The sequence below is a fragment of the Mobula hypostoma genome, chromosome 1, assembly GCF_963921235.1.
Source record: "Mobula hypostoma chromosome 1, sMobHyp1.1, whole genome shotgun sequence".
Taxonomy (NCBI): Eukaryota; Metazoa; Chordata; class Chondrichthyes; order Myliobatiformes; family Myliobatidae; genus Mobula; species Mobula hypostoma.
The window spans coordinates 150,600,673-150,622,147 of record NC_086097.1 but is presented as its reverse complement, the minus strand read 5'-3'; the positions used below and the strand labels follow the sequence as shown (position 1 = coordinate 150,622,147).

The following is a 21,475-nucleotide window of genomic DNA, read 5'->3' as shown; positions in this document are numbered from 1 at the left end:
TAGCACCAAAATCTCATAATGATGAAGTGCCCAAAGTCTGTTAATTTTTAATTCTTTTCTCTGATGCTAATTGTAACTTAAATAATACTTCCATCTTGTTTGGGACGTTCTTGCAATTAATGGCTGTTACATTTCAATGCTGGAGTCCTTTGTAGTACTATTTGACCTATTGCCCTCTATTCTGGCAACACACGTCAAAGTTGCTGGTGAACGCGGCAGGCCAGGCAGCATCTCTAGGAAGAGGTGCAGTCAAAGTTTCAGGCCGAGACCCTTCGTTTGACCCTTTGTTGTTTGTGTTGTTTGCCCTCTATTCTGCTTTTCTTTACAAAAATGGTAAAGAACCTAGGACAGAACCCATTTTGAACTGTTCTGTGCCAAATTGGGTTATTACATTTGGATGGGAACAGGTGCATGACATTTGCTTTTGGACAAGAAAAATTCTAGTTGTGGAATAAGTTCCCACGCGTTCTGAAAGTCCTTGTATGTAGTTGGTTTATGCGAGCATGATCATGAAAAAAATAGCTGCTCTTGTTTTGGATAGAAGCAAGTCATTGAGATCAGTAGCTCAGAAGTGATCAGTGATAAACAAAAGAGAATAAAAAGAGAGAGGAGAAATAAAAATAAAACAGAGAATCAATTCTTAGTAGCTGGGAACATAAGGGCAAACTCTCCTTACACATCGTGGAGAATAATATTTCAAAGCATCTGATGATGTGGACAGGACTGGTATTTGATATATTAGTTTACATTCTCTCTTCCTCTCCCTTTCTCGCTAGATAAAATGGACCCTGAAGCAGAACTGAATGAGGAAAGAGAGAGGGCAATTAAGAGACCACGTTGGCAAAAAAATGAAAAGTTGCCATATAAGGATGCTGATCAAAACGGAGGAGGAAAAAAACCAATTATCAGTGTGGTTCTCACAGCACATGAAGCTATCCCAGGTGAGCAGCAATGAACCATTCATTAGGCACATCTGTCAGACTATTTGAATTGTATTGAATACTTTTGGAAAGCCACAGTATTATATAGTCAAAGTTCAAAAGATCAAAGTAAAATTTATTATCTGAGTATATATGTATATGTCACCACATACAACCCTGCGAAGATTCCTTTTTCCTGCAGGCATATTTAGCAAATCTATAGAGCAGTATCTGTAAACAGAATCAATGAAAGAACAAGAGCATTGAAGAGAACAAACTGTTCAAATGCAACTATAGATAAATAGCAATAAATCTTCTCTTCGATTTTGATGTTGACTGAGGCCTGGGCAAGGTTGTATGGAAGACCGATGTTGTCCAAGGGAAGGGCACTAGGACCCATTCAGTTTGGCACCGGTGCCATCGCAGAACAATGTGTGGTTAAGTGCCTTGCTCAAGGACACAACACACTGCCTCAGCTGAGGCTCAAACTAGCGACCTTCAGATCACTAGACCGACACCTTAACCATGTGGCCATGCACCAACACTGGCATGTGCCAAAGTATTTATAGTGATAAATAATGAGAGCATGAAATAACAAAATAAGGAGTCCTTAAAGCGAGACCATCAGTTGTGGGAACAGGAGAAATAGAATGAAATAAAGTGAGTATAGTTACTCGTCTTTGTTCAAGAGACTGATAGTTGAGGGCTAGATACTGTTCTTGAACCTGGTGGTGTGAGTCCAGAGACACTTGTACCTTCTACTTGATGGCAGCAGTGAGAAAAGAGGATGGTCTGGGTGGTGAGGATCTTTGATGATGAATAATGCTTTTCTATGACAGCGTTTTGTGCAGATGTGCTCAGTGGTTGGGAGGGCTTTACCAGTGAAGTACTGGGTCGAATTCACTAACTTTTGTAGGATTTTCTGCTCAAAGGCACTGGTGTTCCCGTATCAGGCCATGATAATCCAGCCAATCAGTACACTTTCCACTACACATCTGTTGTAGCGTGGGCGAAATCACTGGAGAGACCGAGTCACTGGTAGACACAAAGCAACTTCTTTATTCGACACAACAAGGTACAGCAGGCATCATACGGACAGAAATGCTTTCGGTAGAAGGGTCTGCTAGCCCAATGTGGCCTTGATATTTATATGCTAAACACAAAGGCAATCGCTACTTAAAATGTTATAGACAATGCATAGACTTTGCTTCCTTTTGAAGCTACCTACAAACATCACACCTTCTGACTTCATCCTTTCCTTCCGGTGCTAACATGTCTGGGTTGGTATCCACAGCCTTTAGAAATGCAAGTTAAATCCACAATACATTTATTTGGCATTTCACATGCTAACATAGAAGACAATTAATATATATAATGTATAGGTAATACTGTCTTCGAAACTACAGCATCTGGTCAAACTACTGCGCCAGAAGCATCTGCTATTCACACCTTTTTAGGAAGCGCAGTGTTGTGGACTCAATCCACGGTACTTTGTCAAATAGAAGTCTGGTGGCCAAAGTCATAAGTGTAAACAAATCATCTACCCAAAAAACTCACTCTAACAACATCTATAGAATTTGTTAAGGTTTTTGATGACATGCTGAATCTCCATAGACTCCTGAAGAAATAGAGGCACTGTCATGCTTTCTTTGCAATTATATTTATATAATGGGTCCAGGACAGGTTCTCCGAGGTAGTGACACCCAGGAATTTAAAGTTACTAACCCCTTCCACCTCTGCTGCTCTGATGAGGTCTGGCTCATGGACCTCTAGATTTTCTCTCCTGAAGTCTACAATCAGTTCCTTGGTCTAATTGACATTGAGCGAGGGATTATTGCTATTACACCACTTAGCCAGATTTTTAATTTCTTTCCTGTATGCTGATTCATCACCACCTTTGATACAGCCCACAACAGCGGTGGCATCAGCAAACTTGTATATGGTGTTGGAGCTGTACTTAGCCCCGCAGTCACAGTCATGGGGGTAAAGTGAGTAGAGCAGGAGGCTAAGCACACATCCCTGTGGTGCTCCTGTGCTGATGGAGATTGTGGAGGAGATTTTTTGCCAATCCAAGCTGACTGAGGTCTGCAAGTGAGAAACTCCAGCATCCAGTTGCATGGGGGGTGGGGGGTGGCGCGAAGGAGTATTGATGCCCAGGTCTTGAAGTTTACTGGTTAGTTTTGAGCGGATGATGGTGTTGAATGCTGAACTGTAATCAACAAAGAGCATCTGACTTATGCATCTTTGCTGTCTAGATGCTCAAGGGCTGTGTGAAGAGCCAATGAGATGGCATATTCTGTGGACCTGTTGCTTCGATACCCAAATTGGAGCGGATCCAGGTCACCACTCAGACAGGAGCTCATATGTTTCAACACTAGCCTCTCAAAGCACTTCATCACTGTGGATGTAAGTGCCACTGGGGGATAGTCACTGAGACAGGTTACCACGCTGTTCTTGATCACCGGTATGATTGAAATCCTCTTCAAGCAGCTGGGTACCACACCCTGCCTGAGCGGGAGGTCGAAGATATCTGTGAACACACCAGCCAGTTGGTCGGCACAGGTCTTCAGTACACAACCAGGTACTCTGTCCGGACTGGATGCTTTCCTTGGATTCGGTCTCTTGAAGGCAGCCCGCACGTCATCTTCAGATACTGAGACCAAAGGATCATCGGGAGATGTGGGGGGTGCGCATTGGTTCCTGCCTGTTCTGGTGGTCAAACTGAGCTCAACTGAAAGCGAAGCTCTGCTGTCCCCCATTTCATCAGATTTATCTTTGTAGGAGGATGATCTTCCTCCTTCCACAGCTATTGAGCATCTCATGTTGATTCCAGTCTAGTTCAGTATCTCTACTCTGTCTGTGAGATAGTTTTCCAGAGATCATACCTGCACGTCTTGTAGCAATCTTGATCTCAGAACTGAAAGCCTCTGTACTGGTTAATCCTTTAGGTTAATCCATGCAATGGCCTAAAAGGCAGTGCTTTTTGTTAACAAAGGATACAAAAATGTTCCAACTACAGCAAAAATGGAACCGAAAACAACAAATAACACAACTGCAAAAACACGATTTATACATTGATTTATGTTCCCATATGGAATTTTAATAATATTATTTTCAAAAATGGAAAGAAGTGAGCCAGTACAGTATGATGGTGCTCACATGTCTTGCATGACCGCAATATGCTTTGCATTGTGAGCTTTGTCTGTGTGTGAGTTCTTTGTGTCTCCTTGATTTTTTTCTTGTCACATGTACCAAAATAAAGTGATAAACCTGTCTTGATTACTGTTGATGCAGAACAATTCATTACAGCAATGCATTAAGAAGTATTGGTATTGTTTTCTTTATGAAAAGTGTATCTTAACGCACCATTTATACTGATCAAATCATTACACAGTGCAGTGCGGTAGAATAAGGTTAAAAAAAATTGCAGAATGAAGTGTAATAACTGCGAAAAATGCATTGCAGCTGAACGATAAAGCTCAAGATCACAATGAGGTAGATTGTGAGCCCATGAGCTCATCTTATCGTACAAGAGGTCCATTAAAGTGTCTGATCACAGTGGGATAGAAGCTGTCCTTGAACTTGGTGGCATGGGATTTCAGGCTTTTGTATCTTTTGCCCAATAGATAGTAGAAAGGTGTCTGGGTGGATGGGGTCTTTGATTATGCTGGAGGGTTTACTGAGGCAGCAAGAAATATAGACCAAGTCCAGGTCAGCTCATTCACACGATATACTGACCTGTGTCCACAACTCGCTTGGTGTCACGTGCAGAGCATTAGCTGTTAATGCATCCAGATAGAATGCTTTGTATGGTGTATCAATAAAAGTTGGTAAGGGTCAACGGGGACATGCTAAATTTTTTCAGCCTCCCCAGGAAGTAGAGATGGTGGTGAGCTTTTTTGGTCATGACACCCACATAGTTGGACCAGCACAGGCTGGTGATGATCACACCTAACAAATTGAAGCTCTCAAACTTTTTACCCTCATTACTGTTGATATAGACAGGAGCATATTCACCACCCCGCTCCTTCTGAAGTCAATTATCAGCTCTTTTGTTGAAATTGAGGGAAAGTTTGTTATCATGACACCATGTTACTAAGCTCTCTGTTCTTGTACTCCAACTCATCAGTATTTGAGGGATGGCCCACTACAGTGGTATCATCTGCAAACTTATAGCAGGAGTTAGAGAAGAATATGTCCATGCAGTCATGAGTGTACAGGGAGTAGAGCAGGGAGCTGAAGAAGGCAAAATTATGGAGCACCAGTGTTTAAAATAATGGTGGCAGAGGTGCTGCTGCCTGTCTTTACTGATGGTGGTCTATTGGTCATGAAGTCAAGGATCCAGTTGCAGAGGGTTTGGTGATGACTTTGCTTGGAATAATAAGTAGTGAAGGCAGAGCTATATTCAATAAACAATAGTCTAACATCCAGATAGTACAATGTAAGGCTAGGGAGATGGCATTTGCCATAGACCTGTTTCATAGATTGGCAAATTGCGGTGGGTCATAGTTTTCTGGAAAGCTGGAGTTGATGCATGCCATGGCTAGTCTTTCAAAACACTTTATGATCATAGCTATCAGAGCCACTGGGTGGAAATCGTTGAGGTACAGTATCTTGTTTTTCTTGTGTGCCAGGATGGTGGTGGACTTCATAAAGCAGGAGGGAACCACAGTCTAAAATAGGGTAAGATAAAAAAAGTCTGTAAATACCCCTGCCAACTAATTCACAGGGGATTTAAGGTGAAGGCAGGAACGCCATCTGAACCCAATGCTTTCCACTGGTTCACTGAACAGAAGACTGATCTTATGTCTGTGATGTTGACTATGCAGATTTAGGTGCACCAGACTCTGTCAAGGTGGGTGTGTCGTATCTGTTCCCTCTGTTCAAAACATGCATAGAGTGAATAAGCTCATCAAGAAAGGATGTGCTGTTGCTGGCAATGCTGCCCAATTTTGTTTTGTAACCAGTTATAATATGTAAGCTCTGCCACTTCTAACAGCAAGACTGAGACTTAATTCTGGGCTGGTACTGTCTCTTAGCATCTCTGATAGCTGAAATCTCCTGGTGGTAGCTGATGGAGTAACAGCAATCTGCCGTTGCTCCTCTAACTATCTTACTATTTCCAACCTGTCTTGAAACTTCTTTTTGAAGTGTGATATTCTTTCATTATGGCTGGAAGGAGTGCCAGAGGTACTAAAAAGGATGATTTTCCTGCCTCTTTGGATTCTATTATGGAATTACTGCAGAGTCATACACGACAAGCCTCTGAGAAGTTTCAACAATTCAACACTGAATTTAAACAAATAGATGGTAAATTGGATTCTATTCAACAAACTCTTAATGAACAGGATAAACGTATTAAAAATAATGAGGAAAATTTGTTGGCTCTGAAAATGGAAGTGGATGAATTGCAGAAGCTTTGTGAAAAGCAATCGAAGTCCAACGAAAAGTTAAGACAGAAGATTATCGACCTAGAAAATAGAGGTAGAAAGAACAACCTACGGGTTCTGTGTCTCGAAGAATTAATCAAAGGTAACCATTCTATGGAGTTTTTTGCAAGAATTATTTCCGGAGATTTTGACATCTGTGCCTATGATCGATCGAGTTCACAGATCTCCTGCGTTTAGACCACCTAACGCTCAGAGACCAGGATCAGTAATAATCTGTTTTCAGGAATTTAAAACAAAGAAAGACTTAATTCGTGAATCTCGTCGAAGAGGCATGATTGACTATAATGGTTGCAAGATTAGAATTGTTGAAGATTATTCGCCTGAGGTTATGCAGGAACGTGTTAAGTTCAAAGAAGTTATGTCCGAGCTTCTTAATATGGGTTTCAAGCCTTCCCTTCGCTATCCAGCCTGACTCAGAATCACACTTTAAAAGGGTTCTTTCGAATGGTTCCGCTGGACTGTTCAAGCACAAAAGTTTTTAAAATGCGAAGGTTAAATCCGAAGGCTAACTGTTTAGTTTATCCTTACATGAAGACACAAGATTAAATGAGATACTTTTAATTCGCAAGTCCCGTCGAAGGGACGTGATTGGTTATAGGGTGGAATATTAAGATTCTCAAAGATTATTCACTTGAGGTTATGCAGTAATGTGCTAAGTTTAAACAAGCTCTGTTGGAATTTCTTTTAACAAGGGTTTTAACCCATCCCTTGTCTACCCAGTTTGACTGAGAAACTCATTAAAGATGGATCCTTCGAATGGTTTTGTTTGAATGCTGAAACACAAAGATTATTTTAAATTTGCTTAGTCTGTTTTTCCATGAAGATATAAGATTAATATTCAATGTCTATCTGTATGAATAATTGTATCTTTTACTTTTGGTAACCCTTTGTAACTAATTTCCTTTCCTATTTTTTAATACTGTATTTTTGATATACGGGAATTGAATCTCTTGCTTGGGTATTGTTTAGTCTAGGCTGGAACATAAATAACCTTGAAACTAATTGGAGCGATCACCAGGTTTTTTGGGGGGTTGTCTGTAGCTTGTAGATGCCGACATTCTATTGGTCGGTTTTCTTTCTTTGGGGAGGGGCGGGGTTATGGGTTTTCTTCCCAGAAGCTGTTTTCAAATTTTTAGCCAACTTGTTGCTTGGTTACCATTTCTCAAGGTTCATGGCTTGGTTTTTAACTTACATTTTAACCCTTCCATTAAATAATATTAAAAATGGACCAAACTATTAATTTACTCAGTTTTAACTGGGTTAAATCACCCTGTTGAGTGTAATAAAATTTTTGCTTATATTAAGAAATTAAGGTCCCTATTATTTTTAATTACAAGAAACTCACATACACAAATGTGATAATCTATGTTTTTTTAGCCGTTGGAATGGACTTTGTTTTCACTCTTCTTTTCAGGCCAAATCTAGAGGAGTTTCGATTCTCATAGATAATACACTTTCCTTTGTCCAACATAAAGTAGTGCCTGATACTAATGGATGTTTTGTTACAGTTTCAAGAAAACTAGATAATAAATTAATTGTTTTTGCCAATGTGTACAGCCCAAATGTAGATGAGCCAGGTTTCTTTGAATGCTTTTTTCCGTTTTCCAGGATTGATTTTTTTTTATCGATAGTCAAATGATTTCATCAGTTCGATCCTGTGAATATAAAGAGATTGCTGTTTCAGATCATGCTCTTATATTTTTAACTTTAAAACTCCCTGGTCTTCTTCAAACCAATAGATTTTGGCGTTTTAATACAACTTTGTTAACTGATAAGGAATTTTAAAAATTTCTAGAGAAGCATATTATTTTGTATTTTGAAGAGAATAAAAAGGAAGAGACTTCTAATCTCATTGTATGGGATGCTTTCAAGGCCTATATTAGAGGACAAATTATTTCTTATACTGCGAGTGTTAAGGATAAAGCTAATAAAGAAAGAATTGAATTAGCCAATCAATTAAAACAATTAGATCAAATATATACAATAGCTGCAGATCCTGTTTTATATAAAAGACATGTTGAAGCTAAAACTAAATATGATCTTCTGTCAACATATCCAATTGAAACTCAACTTCTTAAAGATAAAACTCAATTTTGCATTCACGGAGATAAATCAGGCTAAGTATTGGCCAACCAATTACTGTAAAAACGTATATAGTTAAACGACAAATTAAAGAAATTTGCAAAACTAATGGTGATAGGACAACTGATTACTCTGAAATAAATGATACCTTTAGAGAATTCTATTCTAAACTTTATAGTTCTGATTTCCCTAAAGATAATATTGTAATGAATAATTTTCTAGATCAATTAAATATCCCTGCACTTCCTGCAGATAATTGCAAGCAGATGGATCAACCCATTTCTTATGAGGAAATCGCTGAGGCTATACATTCATTACACTCAGGGAAGGCTCCAGGTCTAGATGAATTTTCTGGAGAATTTTATAAGGCTTTTTCTTCATTAATTATATCGCAATTACACTTAGTCTTTTTGGATTCTTTCTAATTGGGTAGTTTGTCTCAATCTTCTTATGAAGCTTCTATTTCGCTTATCCTAAAAAAGAACAAGGATCCAACTGACTGCTCTTCATATAGGCCAATTTCATTACTTAATGCAGATACTAAAATTCTTTCTGAAGTTCTGGCTCGTAGGATTGAAAATATTTTACCTTCTATTATTTCTGATGATCAGACTGGACTTATTAAAAACTGACATTCCCATTTTAATATACGCCGTGTATTAAATGTTACTTTCTCTCCTTCTCAGGAGATATCAGAATGTGTGATATCCTTAGATGCTGAGAAGGCCTTCGATCGGGTTCAATGGAATTATTTATTTAAAACCTTAGAAAAATTTAATTTTGGACCAGATTTTATTCAATGGATTAAATTACTTTATTTATCTTCTTCTGCTCGGGTTCTTACTAATTCTCAAAATTCCAAACCATTTAAACTTCATTGCAGAACTAGACAAGGCTGTCCGTTGAGTCCTTTGCTTTTTGATTTCGCTTTAGAACCCCTTGCCATTGCTTTTCGAGAATCTAATGATATCTGTGGTATTTTAAGGAGAGGTATCACACACAAAATCTCGCTTTATACTGATGATATATTGCTTTTTATTTCTAATGTTGAGACCTCGTTACCTTGTGTACTTTCTTTACTCTCCCATTTTAGCCAGTTTTCGGAATATAAATTAAACCTACATAACAGTGAATTATTTCCTTTAAATAATTTATTATCAATTAATACTAATCGCCCTTTTAAAATTGTAAGGAATCAATTTACTTATTTGGGTGTAACAATCACTAAGAATTACAAACACTTGTTTAAAGAAAACTTTCTTACTTTATTGAACCATTTAAAAAAGATATTATTAAATTGGTCACCTCTTTCAATATTGTTGATTGGATGAATTAATTCTATTAAAATGAATATTCTACCTAAACTTATATATCTTTTTCAACCTTTACCTGTTTTTATTCCTAAATCCTTTTATGACTCTCTTGAATCTATTTTATCCTATATATGGAAAAATAAATGTCCTTGTTTAAATGAAGTTCATCTTCAAAATCCTAAAAAGTCTGGAAGTTTAGCCTTACCTAATTTTAGGTTTTATTACTGGGCAGTTAATGTACAATATATTACGTTTTGGCTATATTATATTAATTGTGTAGACCATCCAGTATGGGTTTCTTTAGAAGCTAATTCTGTTAATAAATTTTCTATTATTTCTCTTCTTGGATGCTCACTTCCTTTATTTGTGAGTAAACTAACTGATAATTTAATACTTAAACATACTCTGAGGATCTGAATACAATTTAGAAAACATTTTGGTTTATTGAGATTTTCCCTTTCTAGTCCCATTTATTCTAATTTTTTTTAAACCCTCCATGACTGATTTAGTCTTTAAAGAATGGGACTGGTTGGGTATTAAATATTTTTGGGATCTGTTTGTTGGAGGAAATCTTTTTTCATTTGAGCAATTGTCAGCTAAATATAGCTTACCCAAAACTCTCTTTTTTAGACATCTACAAATCAGAGACTTTCTAAGATCTCAATTATGCACATTTCCTATAAGCTCAGATAAGAACTTACTAGACGTAATTTTTAATTTGACACCTTTTTATAATGGTTCAATATCTAATATTTATGGTATGTTACTGGAGACGAATGTTCCTTTACACAAAATTACGAATCTCTGGGAACAAGATTTACAGACATCAATATCTGAGGAAACTTGGAATTAAATTTTTAAACTGGTTAACACTTCATCGCTATGTGCTCGCCATTCCTTCATACAATTTAAGGTGGTACATAAAGTCCATATGACTAAAGATAAGCTATCTCATTTTTATTCAGATATATCTCCCTACTGTGACAGATGCAATAATAGAGAAGCTTCATTAATTCATATGTCTTGGACTTGTCCATGTCTTGAAAAATATTGGAAGGAAGTTTTTCAAACTTTTTCTTTACTTTTCAAAGTCAATTTTAAGCCTAATCCTCTGATGGCCGTATTCGGTATTGTTGCAGGATGAGATATCAAGTTAAAGACATCTGATTTACATATTTTGGCCTTTAGCTCTCTTATACCTAGGAGGGCGCTTTTGTTTAAATGGAAAGATGTTTCTCCTCCTACTCATGCTCAATGGTTATGCGATGTTATGTCATGCTTAGATTTAGAGAAGATTTGTTGTTCAATTTCCCATCTCGTCAAGACTTTCAAACATTGTGGGGACCCTTTCTGAATTATTTTCAAAACTTTCAAAACCCTCAATTCGTTGTTTAAATTTAGATGTTGGCTATTATTAATTTTTGTTATACGAGAAGGTATTTTACCTTTTTTTCTCCGTAATAAACAGCTTCAGTCTTGGTAGGGGTTAGACACTTCTTTTGTAATAAATTAGTATATTTCAATATAACTTTGACTAACCTACATGAATACGGGGTAATGAGATTGTTTTTATGAATAGATATAATGTAATTGGCAGTTTTTTTTTTCGACATTTATATATACTTTCTTGTACTCTGTATTCTTCTATGGAGAAACTAATAAAAATGTTGAAAGAGCATCTCCGATGGCTTTACAGAGGTCATATATTGATTTCTTATGAAGGTCAGATCACCTGATTTGAATGCTGCAGACCTCAAATTCAGAAAAGTGGATCTCCCAGTTTGGTCACGGTTTCTGGCTTGAAAGTACCTGGGTTTTCCCTTTTGGTACGCAGTCCTCGACACGTTTGCTGATGAAGTCCATGATGGTAGGGACAAACAAGATGAGAATACAGAATGAAGTGTCACTGTTAGAAAATGAAGTGCAGGTAGAAAAGGAGGTGCAAGGTAATAGAGGTAGATTTTTTCAGAACCTTGGATTTGATCAGAGAGTTCCTCTTCTCTTGGTTTTTCTCTCAGGATAGACTGCCCAGTCCTTTTTTTGCTGTTTAGAATAGTGTTTTTTTTTCATTTCTTTTATATGAAAATTTCTAATAGTCCTTCCTTTCTTCATAAATTGATAAGGGGAGAATGAATTACGTTCTTTTTTTTCTGTATTATATATTCTATATCAAATTTATACTTTGTAGATCAACACTGTGTGATTCTGATATTGTTTATTTTACCTTCTGTATGTACTGTTATTGACATATATACCAGAGATGCAGGTTTCCCCCGCCATCCGAAGGTAGAGCATTCCTATGAAACGGTTCGTAAGCTGGAATGTTGTAAAGCGAAGAAGCAATTACCATTTATTTATATGGGAAAAATTTGTGAGTGTTCGCAGACCCAAAAATAACCTACCAAATCATGCCAAATAACACATAAAACCTGAAATAACAGTAACATATAGTAAAAGCAGGAATTATATGATAAATACACAGTAGAAATACTTCTCTACAATCATTGCCTGCACTGTTCTCCTTAGCGAAAATCTCACGCAAGTGCTCTCGGCAGAAACACAGCGCAAGCGCTGTGGGCAAAAACATAGTGCAAACGCTCTTGGCAGAAAAACTCTCTCCAGTAACCTTTAAGCTATGAAGCTGCCAATTCATACCAAATAACACATAAAAATACACAGCCAATATAAAGTAGAAATAATGTATGTACAGTGTAGTATCACTTACTGGAATCGGGAAGACAGCATCGAGCACACTGATGATGGTATGTTAGGCTGAGTCGTCGGAGGTTGGGATGGTGCAGTGGCCCCCACCCTCTGGGCTGCCGACTGATACTGATCCATGAAACATACAGCGGTGGCTGGGACGCACCCAGCACATCTTTAAGAAAAAAGCCGAAATAAACAAGCTAATTAATTCTGTGCCGCCCATCATGTAAATGTCGGCCCAGATGAGAGGCGACGCAATCGGCAATCACCTCTGATCTGGGTCGACATTTACGTACAAGGTGGCACCTAATTAGTTAGCTTGTTTATTTCGGCTTTTTTTTCTCAAAGATGTGCTGGGTGCGTCCTGGCTACCGCTGCATTTTCCATGAATCGGTATCTGTCAACGGCCCAGGGGTTGGGGTCGTGGGACACTGAGGTGTCGTCTGTTTCCATCAGGGCAGGCAGCTCATCTTCTCCTGTGTCTGCCTGCCTCGATGTTGAAGGTCGAAGTTCGTTGTCTGCTGTGGCTGATGTGGAAGGCTTGAAAAACGACAGTATGCTTGACTGCTAGCCTCGCGCATTTTTCTGTCATACAATTCTTTGTAAGCACTTAAACCATCTTGCAAATATGCCCTAAACCTACGTACCCTTTCAAAATTAAAGTTGTACTTTATCATTGCAGCGAAAATCTCACGCAGTTGCTTCACATTCAGTTCCTGTACGACTTCACTTTCTGTCCGTTCACTACTGCATTCAGTTTCGATAGTTATCCTTTCCTCTTCCAATTGTATCAGCTCTTCGTCTATCACTTCTTGGTCATGGGATGCCAAAACCTCTTCAATATCATCTTCGTCAACTTCCACAAGCCAAACTCACTTTGTCCTTACTTCGTTCACCACGATCGAAACAATTAATTACGTCTAGTTTTACGCTGAGTGTAACACCCTTACGAGCTCTTTTAGGCTTTTCTTGAACTCTCTTGCAAAGGCACGTGTTTAAGCAATGCCGGCAAGAATGCCGTTCCGAATCCGGGGGAGGAACAGCTGCTTGGGGCGCGCGCTGCTTTTATCGCACCTAACAGTGAAAACACCTTTTGTTAGCGAAAACAGGTAACTAATGTAGGTTTTTTGTAACAGTGAGGTTTCGTAAAGCGAACGTTCGAAAAGTGGGGGATTTCTGTAGTCTCCTCCTGTTCGTATACACTTTTTTTAAATCAATAAAAAGATTGAAAAACAGAAAAAGAAAGAAAGAAAAACAATTTTTCTCTATTTTGCCAGTTCTTTGGAATAGCTTGAAAACTTTTATCAAATCCTCCCTTAATCATCTTTGATTAGAAATCAAAACATCTCTATTTCACTCCAATCCAGGTATCATTCTATTAAACAAACTTGCCAAATAGTTTGCTTCTACACTCTTGTGCCCATTACTACTCACGGCACTTATGGTGTGCAGGAAAGACCAGTAATTCATTCATCTTTTCTAAAATTCAGTTTAATTATCAATGAACCCAGATCATTCAATAATGAGTTTTTAACTTTTTGCTACTCCAAAGTATCGTGATCTATCCTGGTCAAAACTGGATGACCTCACACTTGCTTACATTGAAAACCAGTTTCTACTGTTTTAGCATCCATTTAATCTAATAATATCTCCTCCTTAAAAACAGCACCTATCATTAAGAAGGAAAATAATCTCAGTTGTTTATGAGGTGATGAATAGCCACTATCACAACATAAATCTTTGTGGAATGCCACTAGTTACCTGCTAATGAGATAATCTGGCCATTGTTTCTACATTTTGACTTCTGACTACTCATCCAAATTCTCAATCAGTCTTCAATTCCATAAGCTTCTACTTTAGTTAAAGAAAAAATAAATTATTGCCTCAGAAGTCCATATAATTACAATCCATGGATAGTCCCGAATCAAGTTAGGCACTCCAAAACAATTCAAATTTGACTTTCATGACCTGCACTTTTAAAAATCCACATTGACTCTATATGAACATGCAGAGACATTCAGTCATTCAATCCTTAATCATAAAAACACTTCCTCAACACCAAACATTAGATTAACTGATCTATAATTCCCATTATCCCTCACTCAATTTTCTTAGATAGCTGAGGGCTATGGACAATTCTTCAAATTAAGTAACATTTGTCAAATTGAAAATTTTGGAAGATGATAATGAAGGATTTGCAATGTTCTTAATTGCATTTTGGTACATAAAGCATGTGATCCTCGGAGCCACTTCCCTGTTCCCCATTATTGTTCCTATGCTTCTTTTAAAATTGGCAAGATCCCAGCACAGATTTGATTTTTAATTTAAATAGAAAACAGGGTACACTTCTTTCAAGACAGTCAACCTCTGAAGTCTTGAAGAATTGAAATTTTGGAGACAGAAATTCTGGAGGATTCTATAGATGGCTGAGCTGCAGAGGAGAATAGCATTTATCATTCTGGCTTTGTAGACTCTGCTTCCATTTGATTCTTGCTTACACCCCCTTTTTATGGCCTTTCCCATTCTTTAAACAAATCTGTGTTCTCAACCCTCTACTCTTCTCCCTATACACTCATGACTATGTGGCCAGATTCTACTCTAACTCCACCTACAAGCTGGAAGAGAATTAGTACAAAAATTAGATCATATGAAAATATAGGATGAAAGGTCGCCAGATTTCTTCAAATTTATAGGATTTATTAAGTGTCCGACTCCTTATTTTCTCTAGGCTTAAACAGGGCATGATAGAGGAAAGCCAATAAAAGGCGGCAGGAAAAATTATTTTTCCAGCAGGTATAATTTTGTGATGTGAGCCAAAAATTTAAACCGGTCTTTTCAGGAATTAAATTATGAAATCTCACCGTTGGTAAGTATCATTTGGCAACTGATTCTGTACTTTGAAGTTCAAAGTTAGTAGATTTTTTTGTGAAAGAAAAATAAGTGATTTGTGAAGTGGGGTCAAGGACAAGTTAATAACACCAGGCCACAGATTAAACACAATAACATGTACACAGATCATAAACACATAAACCAAGGCCACAGATCAGCCACCACTTCAATGCAATATGCAAAACTGATTTGAGGGGATAGATACTTACTGCTATTCCTTTACCCAAATATTATTAAAGCCAATTCTTGTCTTACCTTGTAACTGCTATTCTCTGTTGCAACATGAAATAATATTTTTCTGTGTTCTAGGTGCCACTAAAATTATTCCCATCGAGGCCACTCCAGCTGAGAAAACTCCAGCAGCTGAGCCTGAAAGTATTGGCCAAGAATCAGCTCTGCGAAAGGGTTACCAGGAATATGCTATCCAACAGGCACCATTGGAGTTGGCCCAGAATTCTTTCAGGCAAGTGCACTTTGCAGAAAAACAATAGCTTCAAATGGCACATGCTTACTTACCTCACTTGCCATGAAATTAACTGAAAGGAACACTGCCAATGCAGCCATGTGCCCTGCTTCCAATTTTTTTTCCTGACTTTGGAATACATTAATGGGATTTGGGTTTGGGTCTTCATTGATGTTGTTGCTGTGGTCAATTTAGCAACTTCCTGCAGTCGAATAGGGTTACTGGTATTGAATTCCAAAGAGAATAGATTATAGAGCTGGTATTTATTCATTCGTCTTAAAATATGGGAAAGATCACAATGGAATATCATAATTTTGTGGCGTGATGTCTAAGATGTGTAGCGTGTTTGTGAAGAAAGGGTGATTGTAGTCCTTCCAAATATCTTCACAACTGCAGTTTTCTTCATATCAGATCCAAACTTCTTACATATTAATATCAAATCCAAACTTGTTACATATTAATATCATGATTCACTAGTCGTTTCAATTTCAATCTCAAGATTTTTCATCGGGCATTTGTGATGTATCCAGAATGTATCCAGTTCACAGATTCCTTAAAAAGTTTTTGAGTTGTCTGATGAAGCACATGTGGGGCTGGTTATGCTTCAGATTTAGCTTCCTGTAATAAAGAATAGAGCAGAGAATAGAGTGATTATGGATCATTATTTGCATTACATCTATTAGGAATTTGCTGCAGTGTGCTTGCATGACAAGCAACAAAAACAACACCATTCACCAATGATAAAGAATACAAAATTATATACAAATAAGGTTAAAGTACGGACATGGAATAAATGTACACAAGTACATAATATCAGAATATATTTACAGTGTAAACAACATTATAAAAAGTTTTAAAGTGCAGTGACTGAGGTAATAGATAGAGAGGGGATGGAGGTTAACAAGAATGGTTGATCAGATTAACTGCCTTGGAGAATAAACTTTTAAGAAGGCGTGATGTTTCTGTTTTAATAACCTTCTGTGTTTTCCAGAAGGGAGCTTTTGGAAAATGCAGTTTGCAGGGTGGGTAGTGTCTGAAATTTTCCTGGCTGCTTTGTCCCAGACACATATGAGTCCTGTCGTGATGGTAGGCTGCAGCCAATGACCTTTTCTGTTGACCTGACAGTTTGCTGTCGTTTTCATATGTTCTGAGAGGGTGCTGCACTAAACTAGACAGTAATTGTTGATGTGGGGATGCTCACTATGATTTAATAGGTTCCTGAGGGTCAACTTTTCCACTAAAAAAAGTGGTTAGTATATGGAATTAACTTTCGGAAGGACCTTGCTTCTCTGAATGTTGCGTCACAGGAACACTAGATGGTGAAGCAGGCTTTGGCATTGAGTATAAACGTTAGGATGTTACGTTGCAGTTATACAAAACATTGGTGAGATTGCATTTGGAATACTGTGTTCAGTTTTTGTCATCCTGCTATGGGAAAGATGCCATCAAATTGGAAATAGTGCGGAGGAGCATTAGGGGGATGCTGTTGGCACTTGAGGGACTGAGTTATGGAGAGAGGTTGAACAGTTTGAACTATTTTCATTGGTGATTAGGAGAATAAAGGGTGATCTTATAGCGGTGAGTACAATTAAGCATGTTTAGGGTGAATGCCCACAGTATTTTTCTCAAAGTGGGTAATCAAGAACTGCAGAGCACTGGTTTAAGGTGAGAGGGGAGATTTAATAGGAACCTAAGGGGCAAGTTTTTTTCCAAGAGCATGGTCAGTATAAAGAATGAACTGCCCGAGGAAGTGGTTAAGGGGGCTACATTAACCACATTTAAAAGATATTTGGACAGGTACATGGGGAGGAAAGGTTAAGAGGGATATGGGGCAACATGGTTAAAACAGGTCACGCTTAGATGGAAGTCCTGATTGGCATGGACCAGTTCGCCCGAAGGGTCTTTTTCTGTGCTGCGTGACTCTATGACTCCATTAATAACTTTGGAAAAGGTGCAGAGGAGGCCCACAATGTTGATCTTCAGTTTAAAGTTTGGTTACCCGAATAGCTTTGAATGACTGCATAGTCTTTGAGATATTCAAACAAGGTTTATAAGATAATGGAAAAATTGGTCAACGCCTATGAAATCCAATTACTTAGTGAATTATAAAGAATACAAGGTGAAGGCAGATTAATTTAGATGTTGTTAAAATAAAAGCTGATTCTCTTTCTGATATGGAAGGATTTTGTCTTCTACAAGAGCTATGTCTAAGTGCCTATCCATGCTTGAGTGAGTCCTCACCAATTTTCATTGTTTTTGTTTCCTTCTATTGACTGAGTTTTAACTTTTTCTGCTACTCTTCCAGGCAAGCCAGGCCTTCTTTACTTTGATGTTAAAGGAAAAGTATTTGCTAAATATTATATTTTTAAGAAGTGAGATGTGCTAATAATTTTTGAAACGGTCTTTGTTATAAGTAAAAAGGGTAAAATACCAGTGGTGAAAGTCACAATGAAAATTAGGTATCCAGAAAATTTAATACAGAAAGGCAGGAAGTGTGCAGAATCTTAGATACAGGACCTTTATAGGCAAGTGATCATAATATGATTTGGATGATGGAATTGATGGCTTTGTCGCAAAGCTTGCAGACAATATGAAGATAGGTGGAGGGGCAGGTAGTTTTGAGGAAGCAGAGAAACTACAGAAGGACTTAAACAGATTAGGAGAATGGGCAAAGAAGTGGCAGATGGAATACAGTGTTGGGAAGTGTATGGTCATGCAATTTGATAGACAAAATGAAAGGGTTGACTATTTTCTAAATGGAGAGAAAATACAAAAAACTGAGATGCAAAGGAACTTGGGAGTGCTTGTGCAAGATTCCCTGAAGATTAATTTGCAGGTCGAGTCTGTGGTGAGGAAGCCAAATGCAATGTTAGCATTCATTTCAAGAGGACTAGAATATAAAAGGAAGGATGTAATGTTGAGACTTTATAAAGCACTAGTGAGGCCTCACTTAGAGTATTGTAAGCAATTTTGGGCCCTTTATCTTAGAAAGGTTGTGCTGAAACTGGAGAGGATTCAAAGAAAGTTCACGAAAATGATTCCAAGTTTGAACAGCTTGTCATGTGAAGTGTGTTTGATGGCTCTGGACCTGTATTCACTAGAATTCAGAAGAATTAGGGGGACCTCATTGAAAACTATTGAATGGTGAAAGGCCTTGACAGAGTGGATTGGAGAAGATGTTTCCTTTGGTGGAGTACCTAAGACTAGAGGACACGACCTCAGAATATAAGGGCATCCTTTTAGAAAGGAGATGAGGAGGAATTTCTTTCGCCAGAAAGTAGTGAATCTGTGGAATTTGTCACCACTTGCAGCTGTGGAGACCAAGTCTGTACGTATACTTAAGGCAGAGGTTGATAGATTCTTGATTGGTCAGGGCATTAAGGGATATGGGGAGAAGGCAGTAGACTGGGGCTGAGAGGAAAAATAGATTGGCCATGATGAAATGGCAGAGCAGGTTCGATGGGCCAGGTGGCCTAATTCTGCTGTCATGTCTTATGGATGTGTACTCTTTGTAGAGAAAGAGCAAGCGCCACAGATAGCAGTACTGCTGCAACAGAGCTCGGTTACCCAAGTTCAATCGTGAGTTAGAATGCCATCTGTGTGAAGTTTGCATATGCTTCCTGTCACCAAGTGAATTCCTCCTTGGAGTTCCAGTTTTCTCGCCCTTCCTAAAGACTGGTAGTTTAATTGAACATTATGCATTGCCCCAACTGTGTAGGTGAGAGATAAGAAGCTGGTGGAATTGATTGGAATGTCTTACAGGGAAAATTAGTGTGGCAAGTGGGATTGCTCTTTTAGCCAGCATTGACTTAGTAGATCAAAAATGGTCTCCTTGTATGTCATAAATGTGTATAAAGTCATAGAACACCACAACCTGGAATCCAGCCCTTCTGCCCATTGAGTCTGTGCTGAAACGTTAATCTGCCTAGTCCCATCGACTTGACCCAGATCATAGGCCTCCATACCCCTCTCATCCATGTACCTATCGAAATTTCTTTTTTATGTTGAAATCAACCCTGCATCCACTTCTTTGCATGGCAGCTCATTCCATACTCTCACTACCCTCTGAACATTTCCTCCCTGAACATTTCACCTTTCACCCTTAACCCATGACCTCTATTTGTAGTCCCTCCAACCTCAGTGGAAAAAGCCTACTTGCATTTACCTTATCTATACCCCTCATAATTTTATATACCTCAATCAATTCTCCCCTCAATTTTCTACATTCTAAAGAATGGTTCTAACCTATTTGACCTTTCCCTATAACTCAGGTCACGACAACATCCTTGTAAATTTTCTCAGCACTCTTTCAATCTTAATTACATCCTTGGTAGGTGATCAAAACTTAACACAACGTTCTAAATTAGGCCTCGCCAATGTCATACAATTTCAACGTAACATCCCAACTTCTGTACTGAATACATCGATTTATGAAGGCCAATGTGCTAAAAGCATTCTTTATGACCTTATCTACCTACGACACCACTTTCAAGGAATTATGGATCTGTATTCCCAGACCACTCTGTTCTACTGTGTGCCTTGTTGCCCTACCGAATGTTGGTTGGTCCTCCCAAAGTGTAAAACCTCACACAAGTTTGCATTAAATTCTATCTGCCATTTTTCCAGCTGGTTCAGATCCTGCTGCAAGCTTTGATAGTATTCCTCACTATTCAGTACACCCCCAATCCTGGTGTCATCCACAAATTTGCTGATCCAGTTTTCCACATTACCATCGAGATCATTGGTATGGATTACCAACAACAATGGATCCAGCAACAATCCCTGTGGCACTCCACTAATCACAGGCCTCCGGTTAGAGAGGCAACTATCTACCGCCCCGCTCTGGCTTCGTCCGCAAAGCCAATATCTAATCCACTTTACTATCTCATCTTGAAACCCAAACAACTGAACCTTCTTGATCAACCTCCCATGTGGGACCTTGTCAAAGGCCTTGCTAAAGTCCATGCAGACAACATCCACTGCCTTGCCTTCATCAACTTTACTAGTAACTTCTTCGAAAAACTGTAAGATTGATTAGACATGACCTACCACGCACAAAGCCACATTGACTATCCTTAATCAGTCCCTGCCTATTCAAGTATTTAATTATCCAGTCCCTTAGAATACCTTCCAATAACTTTCCCACTACTGATGACATACCCACCGGCCTATAGATGCCATGCCAAATCTTTGCAAACTCCTAAGGAAATTTAGGCGTTGCTGTGCTTTCTTCATAATTGCAATTACGTGCTGGGCTTAGGATAGGTCCTCTGAAATTATAATACCAAGGAATGTAAAGTTGCTGACCCTTATCCACCTCTGATTCTCCAAGGAGGACTGGCTCTTGGACCTCTGGTTTCCTCCTCCTGAAATCAATAATCAGCTCCTTGGTCTTGCTGACATTGAGTAAGAGGTTGTTGTTGTGGCACCACTCAGACAGAGTTTCAGTCTCCTTCCTGTATGCTGACTCATCACCACCTTTGATTCCGCAAACTTGAATATGGCATTGGAGTTGTGCTTAGCGACACATTCATAAATGAAAAGCGAGTAGAGCAGGGGACTAAGCACAGAGTTTTGAGGTGCACCTATGCTGATGGAGATCACGGAGGAGATATTGTTGCCAATCCAAACTGACAGAGGTCTACAAGTGAG

General features: G+C 38.5%; 1 protein-coding gene across 3 annotated transcripts in view; it reads left to right on the top strand.

The window, feature by feature from the left end:
• Window positions 1–21,475, top strand: part of LOC134351633 (zinc finger protein ZFAT-like) — a 198,271-nt gene that overhangs the window by 18,166 nt on the left and 158,630 nt on the right. For all 3 annotated transcript variants that reach the window (XM_063058064.1, XM_063058058.1, XM_063058048.1), the window contains 2 exons: window positions 777–941; window positions 15,670–15,823. In XM_063058064.1, the coding sequence (XP_062914134.1) occupies window positions 777–941; window positions 15,670–15,823 (319 nt within the window). The remainder of the gene's footprint in view (window positions 1–776; window positions 942–15,669; window positions 15,824–21,475) is intronic.